Source organism: Lynx canadensis, chromosome A1, assembly GCF_007474595.2.
Source record: "Lynx canadensis isolate LIC74 chromosome A1, mLynCan4.pri.v2, whole genome shotgun sequence".
Classification (NCBI taxonomy): Eukaryota; Metazoa; Chordata; class Mammalia; order Carnivora; family Felidae; genus Lynx; species Lynx canadensis.
Window position 1 is genome coordinate 14286381 of NC_044303.2, and position 12727 is coordinate 14299107.

The window sequence follows — 12727 nt, forward strand, 5'->3', positions numbered from 1 at the left end:
TGGAACAAAGCACCCCAAAACTTTGTTTTAAAACCACAGCAAGTATTTATTTGTTGACAGTTATGCATTTGGAGTTAAGGCCCAGCAAGGATTGCTCACCGCTGTGCTCCACGGCAACAGCTGGAGGGAAAGGGCCGGGCCACAGAACCCATCGTGGCTTCACACACATATTCCGTCGCCCATCTGAGCTTGCTGGAATAGCTCGGACTGTCCACACATGTCTGTCCCTTTCTACGATCACTCCAGCAAGGGGGCCACACTACTTTCTGTGATGGTCAGCTTCTAAGTGGATAAAAACAGAAGTTACAGGGCCTCTGAGGTCTTAGGGTTCTCTAGAAGCCCTACAGTGTCATTTTTTCACATTCTGTGTGTCGAAATGTGCCTGCCCATATTCCAAGGGAGAAAAAGTAGACTCCACCACTTTATGGGATGAATGGGAAAGTGGAAATGCCAAAGAGGACACAGAGGACATGGAGAGGTCTTTGAAAAAGTTCTACAAGCAACTAATTTTAAGAAGTTAGAAGTTCTAGTTTGGTTTATACCGTTCAGTTCAATCTGATCGTGCATTTAGACAAAACGAAAATCTGAAGTGCAAATAACTTATAAAAATATGTCAGATTAGGCTAGTATGTAAGATACAAGATTGTATGTTTGATAAAAACATTTTAGTCATCTGAATTGTCTACATAGGTATGCATTCAAACAAACACCCAAAGTGACAGCTTTGTTACTGGTTACAGTGTGTGCTTTGGTACTGGGGCAAACTCAGCAGCAATATTTTTGATCTGCATGGAAAAAAAGTTGATAGAATAAATAGTCTCTAGAATATATTTTGCATAAAGCTATTAAATGCATTGTTTTACACACTGTCCCCATTTAATCCTCACATCTACCCTGTGAGTTAATTACTATTATCATCACAATTTTGCATATTGAAGAAACTGATTTTTTTTTCCAAAAGGTTAAGAAACTTACCCAAGCTAGCAGGAAGTCCAGATTTAGACTCAGATCTACTTGATACTGATGCACATAAAGTAACACTTCCTTGCTAGAAGAAAAGATAATCCCCAAACTGCCTGCCCACCCCTTTTCCCCCTTATCTTCAACTAACTGGTCATCCTAAGTACCCCTGCATTAACCAACACAGCCTGAAAACCAGGCCTTCAATATTGTTCTTATCACTCTTTCATGCCTGAAATTCAGGAGATGATAAACATATAGCAATAATTGATTCATTTTTTTATCTCACACATTTGTATTGAGTGTCTATTATGTACTAGGCACCATTCCTACCAACTGAGTGGTGTGAACCAGAGAGCAAACTGGACAATGATTCCTACCGTCATGGGAGTCCCAGTATAGTGGGACACAGGAGCTATATATATATATATATATATATATATATATATATATATGTATATATATGTGTATATATATGTATATATGTATATATATGTGTATATATATATGTATATGTATATATGTATATATATGTGTATATATATGTATATGTATATATATGTGTATATATACATATATATATAAAGAAAATCAGCATCGCTATGCAGAAAATCAAAACAGAATGAAGTCCCTACAGAATGACTGGGTTGCTGCTTCAGAAGGCAAAATAGAGAATATATGAGCAGAGACCCTGGATTTAAAGTGTTTGATATTGATTTCTGGCTTTACCACCTATTTCCACTGTAATCATTAGCAAATTACTTACCTTCTCTTTGCCTCAGTTTTCATGTCTAAAAAGTGGGAAGAATGGGAATACCTATCTCATGAAATTTTGCCAAGATTAAGAAAATATATGTAAAGCACTTAGAACAGTACCAAGATATAGTATGGTACAAATAAATTCTGCCTGCTGTTTTAAGATTGAACGACCAGAGGTAACATTTCAGCTGATTTCTTGTCTTGAAGCCAAGATACAATTATGGCCATCTTCTTGGATATAACAGCTGAGTCTCAGAGATGAAACTCTTCTTATTCTTTAGGTTTTTCTTTTTTAATAATCAAACCTTCTAAGTTATATACACGTGAATATAAATTATATACTATTGTCCTGCATTTATATGCTAACATTACATTTAAAAATGCTATTTGTGGGGCGCCTGGGTGGCGCAGTCGGTTAAGCGTCCGACTTCAGCCAGGTCACGATCTCACGGTCCGTGAGTTCGAGCCCCGCGTCGGGCTCTGGGCTGATGGCTCAGAGCCTGGAGCCTGTTTCCGATTCTGTGTCTCCCTCTCTCTCTGCCCCTCCCCCGTTCATGCTCTGTCTCTCTCTGTCCCAAAAATAAATAAACGTTGAAAAAAAAAATAAATAAAAATGCTATTTGAAACAAGGTTTTTTTTTAGTCTTTTAATTTTAAAAATTAAAAATAAAATGGAGACATAAACATTTACACTCACTCTGCTGCTTTAGCAACTTCTCCCTAGACTTCGTGAGTTCACTCTCTACCTTCCCCTTCGGGGAAAAAACAAACAAACAAACAAACAAAAATCCCCAAACCTCCCCAGCTCAGGACTTCAGGCTCAGTCACATATAGCTCTGGTCTTTGGAAGCTTTTAGGGGCCTCGCAATTAAGCTGAGCTCCAGGAATTTCTTTATATCTGCCTTAAAAATGTGTCTGTTTGTGACTGTTCCCTCTATTCGAAATCTGAAAGCATTTCTTCCACTCTTCAAACCCTCAAATCAGGCTTCTAACAGCTTAGTCCAGCATCTCAGTGAACACCCTAATTAGTGATCACAGTCTGGCGGTTCAGATGAGGACTGGAGTGGAGGACACGGCCTCCTTGAAGGGATGGTCTGGAAGGATCATCTGGAAGGCCCCAGTAATGCTACCTTTTCATATAACTGGCCTTGCCTTCATGTTCCTGATGAAATACTTAACTCGTCCTCCTGACTTCCTGTGTAACCATCAGGGCAGAACTTTCTTGGCCCTGCTTCGCTGCTTCTCCTTGGTGGCAGCCAGCTTTTAGCCCCTTCTTATGCCAGAGAGTTTAAATTAAAATGAAGTAGGTCTTGTTTCTTCCACTTCTGTATTTGGGGTACAATTTTGTCAGCAACTTTACAGTGAAATTCTTCTGTATTTTAAAGTGAACACTTTTATGCTGCTAAACCTCTTATACATAACTAAGCTAAGCAAGATCATGTTTTCTAAGCTGCAAACATTGCCCCTCAAAGGGTACAAATGTTATTTTGGGGGTTCATCCTTCTTCTTTTATTTAATAAAGTCCTTCACTGGCTCCTTTCCAATCTTGAGGCATTCCTCCAACCATCTGCATATTCCCCAGAAGATTTCTAGTGATATTAAAATAACTTTACCTAATATCTTCATCGATAGCTTAATATTTAATGAGCACCTGCTACATATAAAGTATAACACCAAGAGCTACGAGGGATCAACAAAATATAAACCTTGTAATATCAGGCTTGAAAAGCTGCTTTGCCCAAACTGTTATTAATATAAAATCCTGGGGCTTTGTTGCCTTTGTGAATCTAGTTTAATGACATTCAGGAAAATAGTATTATAGTGGTAAATAGGTTAATAATAACCAGACAGTTTATGTGACCCTAAACCACAGGGGGGGAAAAATGGAAATAATATATTTGGAAAACATTACGAAGCACCAAGACAGGTGAAGATAAATTAAGACTCTTTGGGCTGTTTAAATAAAAAATAAATTTATGTTGCTTTATCCATGTGGCTATATCTCTCTGTCCTCAAGGAAGCTTATATAGTCTAGTTCTGGAGATAAGACATGAACACAAATAACTGATGAAAGGCAGTAAGGGAAATCCCTGACTTATGTGAGTCTACTACATATAAATCACCCTGCAGAGAAAGCGACTGCGTGATCTTACATTCTTTTCCCCCTTTTGGAACGCTATTGCTGTTCCATGTCAGATAAAGAATGCGTAATGCCCAAACAGCCATATTCTTAACTTTTTCTACATCCTTTACTAATTGTCCGTGTTTTCCCAAACTGCGAGAGTAAGATCAAAAGAATATCGTTAAGTTTTACCTTAATGCATTGAAATGAGAAGTTAATAATTATTGTTTTGGTCAGCTCCGGCAGCTATATTTTTACCATAAGCTAGGGAACTTATAAAGAACAGAAATGTATGTCTCACAGTTGTAGAGGCTGGAGGTCCAAAGCTAAGGTGCCCACATGGTCAGGTTCAGTGTCTGATGAGCACCTGCTTCCTGGTTCACAGACAGCCATTGTCTTGCTGTGTCTTCACGTGGCCAAGAGACAGGCTCCCTCAAGACCCCTTTCAGGACACTACTCCCATTCCTGAGGGCTCCACATCTAATTCTAATTACCTTCCAAAGACTCCGCTTCCCAATACCAGCATAGAGGACAGAGTTTCAACCTTTGCATTTTAGAAACATCAGATCATAATGATTATGCGCTTCTGATTGCATACAGATCAATGAGAATGGTAATGATGCTTTGCTTCTACCTTCTAATCAGTGATCACACACCTTTACCAGATTGCTCCTTCAAAGCAATATAATATACACCATCAGTGTGTACCCAGTCCAGAAATCAGCTGATTACAGTCATTGCTGATAGAATATTTCTGAATCAGTGTTTAGCTCTTGTGTTACCCACTAACTAAACTGCATCACGATTTGCAAATAGGATGTTTGTTTACCTGTTAGTTTTTTTTTTTCAGCCCCTTCTCAGTTTCCCCTTTTACATACCGTTCACTGAAAATGTACATTAATTTATGTTAATTTCACCATAATTCTCCTTCCCCACACTTTCTTGTGGCCTTGAAGTTGTGTAGTTTGTTGTTAATGAATGACTGTCTTGCAGTGTGAACCACCTAATTCCCTCTGTTCTTTGCAGGCCCATCCTCACCTCTGTCACAGGTTACCCTCCCTGCTGAAGTCCCACAGTCACCACAAGTCACACTTGCCCTCCCCCCTTCCCTCCTGTTCTGCTTGCTGCTTCTGGTTCCCCTTCTCCCCACATATGCACAGGTGCCCAGTCTCTGTCCTCTGCAGTCCAACCTTTATGTTGCCACCCAATGTCTTGTTACAAAACAAATCTGCCCAATAACACAAGATCCAAACAGCTTAGCTTGGCATAAAACTTCCTTCATCATCTGGCTCCATATAACGCTTACCATCCCACCTCCCCCATCTTCACCTTCCCCCCCCCCATATGTCCTATTCTCCACCCACACTCAGTCCTTACCCCTTCTTGATTATACTTCCTGATGGTCCCCTGCCCCCTCCCCCTGCCTTTATCTTAGCCAGAGCCAAATTCAACTGTCTGGTCTCGAGTGAAGTCTCTCCTGACTTGCCCTGTGTTGTCTGCCTTCTCCTCTGTGCTTCCTTGCACTTGGTTTCTACTCCTCTCGAGCAGTTATTATTGTGTATTACAACCATCTGTTTGTGTATTTACCCCACAGAGCAGATTATAAATTACTTGAAATAAAACTATGTCTTGTTCACTTTTTTCTTCCCTACTTGTACCTGTCGCAGTGCCCTGTACCCAAACTTTATTATGTTTTATGTTTTTTACAGCTCACATTTGTCATCATCAGAATGGATAATAATCAAATTCTCACAGAGCGTTACTAAGATAAACACCTACTTAGGCCATAATAGACAAATGTTGATTTCAGCAGGAGAACCCATAAAGAGAAAGCTTTTGTGTATGCTGTTCTTAGAAAGTTAGTAATTTGATTTATTTGAAGATATCAGCGTCTGGTGTTTTGGGATTTTTGTTTCTTTGTTTTTTTAATTTTTCTATGAATCTCTAGAGAAGACCACAGGAAGAGTTGAATTTCAGGTACTACATTATCAGTGTAGATCATATTACATAAATAAATGTCCTTATGCTTTTCACGATATAAGGTTAATTTAACCTTCATCTTGATATTTGAAAAGATTGTTGTTGTTGTTTATGATATAGATGGTGTACATAAAAACTACAGTGGTTTATGGTTTTTTTGGTTTTGTTTGCATTTTCTCCCAGTTACTTAAAAAACTGACAACAAAAAAACATTTCTAGGGTCATAAAAACAGTTCATTTCCATATCTGATTTGTTCTAAAAGAACATAAACCTCATATTAGACATTGTGCATCAAACATGAGTTTGCTTGAATCGTGTTGTTCACGCCATCTTTATATACAAATAACACAAGATGTCTTTGGATCCAGTTTATTAAGAAGTTACCATCCAGGTGCCATGTGTTAAACATTTAAAACTTATTGTCATGTTGTATATCATCTCTTCATTGTGCTTGGTGATAGGTACAAAAGTAATTAATTGTGCCAAATTATAAAATAAAACTATTAATCATTTTATAAAAAAATATGTAGTATAATTGACAGTGTGATCAAAAAGAAAAGTAGAAGATATTACATGATTTTTAACCATTATTGGCAACAACTTTTTTTTTAATTTGAGTATTAATAATATTCAGAAAAGGTTGTTGAGTGTCATAGACTTGTAGATATAGCTTTACATATTTGTTTGATAATACTACTAGGAACTATTGTTGATTCTGTAACCCTTTTAACTAATTGTAGCAAGATAAGATTGAAAGTCTTATAAATTATCAAATAAAATGTTCAAGAAAAATATTGCTCTTCTCCTTTCTTCACCTCTCTTCCTTCTCTTCCTCTCATCTAAAGAAAATCAAATACAGAATTGAATTAAATAATAAACTATTGGATTTAAAGAAAGAATTTAATTTGGTTTATAGTTAACAGGTTATAATAGTTTTATTCAACTCACTTTTAAAGTGATTTAATATGTCACATTTTTCTTCCTGGCAGGAACTAATTCCAGAGTTCTATTACCTACCAGAGATGTTTGTCAACAGTAATGGATACAATCTTGGAGTCAGAGAAGATGAAGTTGTGGTAAATGACGTTGGTCTTCCCCCTTGGGCAAAAAAACCTGAAGACTTTGTACGGATCAACAGGATGGTAAGAGAGATTTTGTTTTTGCTTGAGCAGTCCTCAAGAAGTGAAAATACTCTGTTGTTTTATTTTGTTTCTAACTATTTAGCAAATTGTCTTTTAACATCTGTAAACACAAGGTTAAAATTTTAAGGAAGAAAAGGCAAGCATTTTACTATTGTCTTTTGACATCTTTCTTTGTTGTGGAGTGGATTTTCCTTTCATGAAGACTAATAAAGGAATGGTAATTCAGTTATATTTGCTCCCTTAGGAGAAGATAATCAGATGAGCATCTGTTGACTAATATAAGATATTCTAAAATGCTTGAAATAAATGGCCATTTCTTATTTTTGTCTACCGGCTAAATCTGTACTCTTTTTTGACTCCTAAAATATTCAAAAGCAAATAATTTACATTGAGAATATATTTGCATGCAGGAAATTATAAGTTAGGAAACATACCTTAAAATATAATATACTTGTCTTTAAGAGAACATCTAGTGAACATTCATAGATTCAAAATATCATTACTTTTTTAAATCTATAGGACAGATACCTGGTTGTTCAGATAGAAAATGTGTAAATAGGGAAAAAATGTATAAATAGAATGTTTGCATGTGGGAACTTTATAGCTTTTGGTATATTTTTATCCATTATTTAAGGAGATTTTAATCTCAATGTGGCTATGATATATGGAAATGAACTACTTTACCAAACAACCTCCCTAGTGTACTATTATTCTTGGTAAAGTGAGGAATTATACTAAAAAAGCCAGTGACCCAAAATATGTATATACTTTTTAATATTTTTAAGTTTATTTATTTGGGGGGGGGCGGGAGACAGGGGCAGCATGAGCGGGGGAGGGGCAGCAAGAGAGGGAGAGAGAGAATCCCAAGCAGGCTCTGTGCTGTCAGTGCTGAGCCCAATGCAGGGCTTGAACTCACAAACCATGAGATCATGACCTGAGCAGAAACCAGAGTCAGATGCTTAACTGACTGAGCCACCCAGGTGGCACCCCCCCAAAATATTTTTTTAACCCTGTTTCACTCACTCCCAATTTTTTCCAACTGTCTTATAAATGTCTTTTATTTTGCTTTTACACCTTATTTATATGAATCAGAATCCAAATAAAGTCCACATTTGCAATGGAGTTCACATAGTCCTTAGTCCATTCTTTTAGTAAGACTTACATAATTCACACATGTCAGGCAGATAGAATTCACTTACTGTACAGTTCACCCACGTAACATAAAAAAATAAATGGATTTTAATTTTTTTACAGAGTTGTGCAAACATCACCACAATCAATTATGAACATTTTTATCACCCCATAAATAAACCCAGAACCTTCAGTATCTTCCACCATTTTCCCCAGCCAACCCTATGCACTACTAACCTACTTTCTGTCTCTACACATTTACTTATTCTGGACATTTCACATAAACAGGATCAGATTATATGTGGTTCCTGCCTCTACCCCCTGATTTTGTATGTGTATGTCTCTCTTTCTCTCTCTTTTTGTGGACTTCACTGTCAGTCACATGATCCCCTCAATTTGGAGCTATATTTTCTTTTTTTTTTTTTTTAATGTTTATTTATTTTTGAGAGAGAGAGGGTGTGTGAGCAGGGGAGGGGCAGAGAGAGAGGGAGACACAGAATCTGAAGCAGGTTCCAGGCTCTGAGCTGTCAGCACAGAGCCTGATGTGGGGATCGAACCCGTGAACTGTGTGAGATCATGACCTAGGCCGAAGTCAGACACTTAACTGACTAAGGCACCCAGGCACTGCATATATTTTCTTTCTTTAAGAAATATTTTACCAGGGCACCTGAGTGGCTCAATCGGTTAAGTGTCCAACCTCAGCTTAGGTCATGGTCTCGCAGTTCATGGGTTTGAGCCCCATGTGGGGCTCTGCCTAGAGCCTGCTTCAGATTCTGCCTCCCTCTGTCTCTCTGCCCCTTCCCCACTCGCACTCTGTCTCTCTCTCACACACAAAAATAAAATAAAACGTTAAAAAAAATTTTTTTAAAGAACTATTTTACTTTTGCGCTGCCTGGGTGGCTCTGTCGGTTAAGTGTCCAACTCTCGATTTCAGCTCGGGTCATGATCTCACGGTTCGTGACTTCAAACCCTACGTTGGGCTCAGTGCTGCTGGTGCAGAGTCTGCTTGGGGTTCTCTCTGTCTCTCCCTTTCTTTCTGTCCCTTCCCTGCGTTCTCTCTCTCTTAAAGAAACTTAAAAAAAATTTAAAGAAATATTTTACTTTTAATATATTTTATTTTAGAAAACTGTTGCTCATGTGGTAGACCTATGTTTAAAAGTACTCTTTATATATATTATCTGCAATCTGGTCTCCTCCTTTGAGGGAATATCATGTATTTTGTAATTTGTAGATATGATTTCTGACACTTTTCAACCTATAAATTGGTACTTCCGGATACATGGGGTTATTTCATGCACCTCCTTGAATAACAGATTATTTCTTCAGTTTGTATTTTGAATGTGAAGGATTTATACTTCTATGATGCATTATATTTCTAAAATCTATAGTTATTTTTAGAATTGGCCATCCATTTCCATACTACTCTTACATACTTGAATGCTGCCAGTAATGTCAGTGTAAGGATATGGGATCCACAAATTCAACCCTAGAAACTGCTACATATCAGTAGCTCTCAGTCACAGCATTCCACAATACACTTGTGGAGCCCAGAACTGTGCCTGATGCAAAGTAGTTGCTCAGTAAATATTTGCTGGGTGAATGATTGAATCATATAGGAGTAATAATGTCAATGATTTCAATATGTGGTCTGTTATGTCCAAACTAGTTAAATTGAACGAATCCTCCATTCAGGCGAATAAAGTAGCCAAAAATTGTTGGACCAGATTTTTCTCTTGTTCACATGATCGCACCCAACCGATTAAACAGAACCTTTCATGTGGGTGCTAATAATGAATACCATATTGGAAAGAGTGTGACTTAGAGTTTAATAATTTCCTGCTCTTGAACCTGGGCTCTGCTGTTTACTAGCCTCATTGCCCTGGGTAAATGAGCATCTATGGTCTTCCCATTTCTCACCTGTGAAATGTGGAGACATACTTTATAAGTGTTTTTTTTTTTAAATCATTATCATAAAATGCATTTGCTTTCAGTGTACAATTGAATGATTTTTAGTAGATTTACAGAGTGGTGTGACCATCCCCACAATCTAATTTCAGAACATCTCCATCATCCCAGAAAGATCCTGTGCCTATTTTCAGTCACTCTCTATACCCACCTCCAGCCCTAGGCAACCATTAATCTGTTTTCTATCTCCACAAGTTTGCCTTTTCTGGACATTTTATAGAAATGGAACTGATTAATACGTGTTCTTTTGTGTTTGACTTCTTTCACTTGGCATAGTTTTTGAGATCAATCCATGTTGCAGCCCGTGTCAGTACTTGGCTCTTTTTCATAACGGCACTCCATGTTTTGTTGATCTACTCATCAGTTGAACATTTGGGTTGTTTCCACTTTGGGGCTGTTGTAAGTAATGTCGCTCTGAACACTCCTGTATCAGTCTCTATGTGGACACACGTTTTCATTGCTTTGGGATGTATACCTAGAGTAGGGTTGTTGAGTCATGGTAAATTTATGTCTAACTTCTAAGAAATTACCTAGTTTGCAAAGGGTCTGTACCACCTTAGGTTCCCACTAACAGTGGATGCCTGTTTCAGTCCTTCCGCATCTTCACCGACACTTGTTATCGCCTGTTTTTTATTATAACCATTCTAGTGGATGTGAAATAAAATCTCATTATGGTTTAATTTCCATTTTTCTAGTGACTAACGATGTTGACTGTCTTTCCATGTGCTTTTTAGATGCTGAAACATCTTACATATATTTTAATAAAACATTAAGTAGTGGCTCATTACAGATATAACCTTTGTGCTCCTCATTAGTGAAATGCCTACAGAATTAATAATTTTATTAATGATATGCCTAACTGAAAAAAGAAAAGGCATCTGTGCTTCTAAAAGCAAATCCTCAAGGTAGCATCATACACAGAATGTCTTGAATACAGGGAAAGAGAATTATTATGGATACGAAACCATCAGGTAATTAGTATTGATATAAACTGGATAAGACCATACACTCTTGACTAACTTTGCATAAAAATCATGAGGCTTCTGGGGCGCCTGCATGGCTCAGTCAGTTAAGTGGCCAACTTCGGCTCAGGTCATGATCTCACAGTTCGTGAGTTCAAGCCCCACATCGGGCTCTGTGCTGACAGCTTAGAGCCTGGAGCCTGCTTCCGATTCTGTGTCTCCCTCTCTCTCTGCTCCTCCCTCGCTCATGCTCTGTTTCTCTCTCTCCTTCAAAAATAAAGAAAAACATTTTAAAAAATCACGAGGCTTCATTCATCTAATATGATGGGTAGTAACATAATCCAACTGAATAAACATTCCAGATAAAATAAGTTTCTAGATTTTTATAGTGAAAACTTTTTTGCAGACTTGTTTTTTCTAAACTTTATCACTCCTTTGCTCCCTATCCTCTTATACAAAAGAAGAAACTTCTTCTCTCTATTATGAGTACCCATTGTTATTGTATGAAGGATATACTTCTATATTCTTTTTATATTTTCTTCTGTAAATTGTGAGCTATCAGCACACTTCCCTTTATAGCCATACCAATTCAAATATGTTGTTTAAAATCTCCAGTCTGCAAAACCAGTTAATCAAATGTATCAAAGCCTCATGATCAATGAGTCAGTCAAATGCTAATTGAGGCCCTGGAGGAAATGTATACTTTGTAGCTTTGGTAGAGTGACTGTATCTTCTGCCTCAGGTTTTATTGGTCATTGTTTGATCACTTCCAGTGTAGAAATGTACCAAAACATGAAATGACAAAATTCTGCCTTTAGTAAAGTGGAATGTTATTATACACGGTGCCCAGTTTACACCCCTCCCTACAGCTAGCTCTACGGCTAGTAGCCTACGACATTCTCCTGACTTCTCTGGTGTAGCTGCTTACATGTTTTTCTCTACTGTCCTCACTCTAAGACTTACTGCTCACAACTGCTGCAAATCGGGATGTACATACGCTAATCTTAGTCACCTTACCCTGTAGCCCAGTGATGGTCCTGAGTCATCCCAATAGGAAGGTTGGCCAAGATGCAATAATGGCAGTGATAGTCCTTATACCCTGTGCCATTTTTGAGTGTTTATTCTTTGTCGGATACTTGCTAGAGCTTCAAATACATTATTCTTTTAATCCTCAAAAAGTCTTTTAGGAATTATCTTGGAACCCAGAGAGGTAAATGACCTTGCCCAGATATCACCCACTTATCAAAGTGGCCGTGTTACTATCCACAGTGCTCAGGATAAAATGATGATTTAAGGAGCTGTGGAAAGGGAGAAGGGAAAGAAACATGTCTTCTAACAAGAATCAGTACCTTGGGGTCAGTGGAAGAAAAGAAAGAAATGAGTGAGCATTGAACCAAAACCAGCAGGATGTTCTGGCCCCAACAGCCATGTAGATGTGACTTTCTGAGATCTCATTTCTACCTCTTTCTCCCCCAGCCCTTACCCTGTGAGGCTCCCTTTCCAGCGGGCGAGACCTCTGCTTAGAGTGCAGCAGTTGTGAGCGGAAGAAGACTCTTTAACTCTGCAGATGGAGGAAATGTAAACTTTAGAGGCACACACAGGATTTTAGAGCTGGAACAGATCTGTATTTCAATAAGGAGACGAAGACCCGGGAAGGCTACATGACTCACCCAAGTGCTTTTTCTACTTACCATACCTAGCATTGC

The 12727-nt window shown here is 38.0% G+C and overlaps 1 protein-coding gene across 1 annotated transcript in view; it reads left to right on the forward strand.

The window, feature by feature from the left end:
* Positions 1–12727, forward strand: part of NBEA (neurobeachin) — a 694460-nt gene that overhangs the window by 623038 nt on the left and 58695 nt on the right. Inside the window, 1 exon segment of the mRNA XM_030309029.1 lies at positions 6811–6963. Coding sequence (XP_030164889.1) covers positions 6811–6963 — 153 coding nt within the window.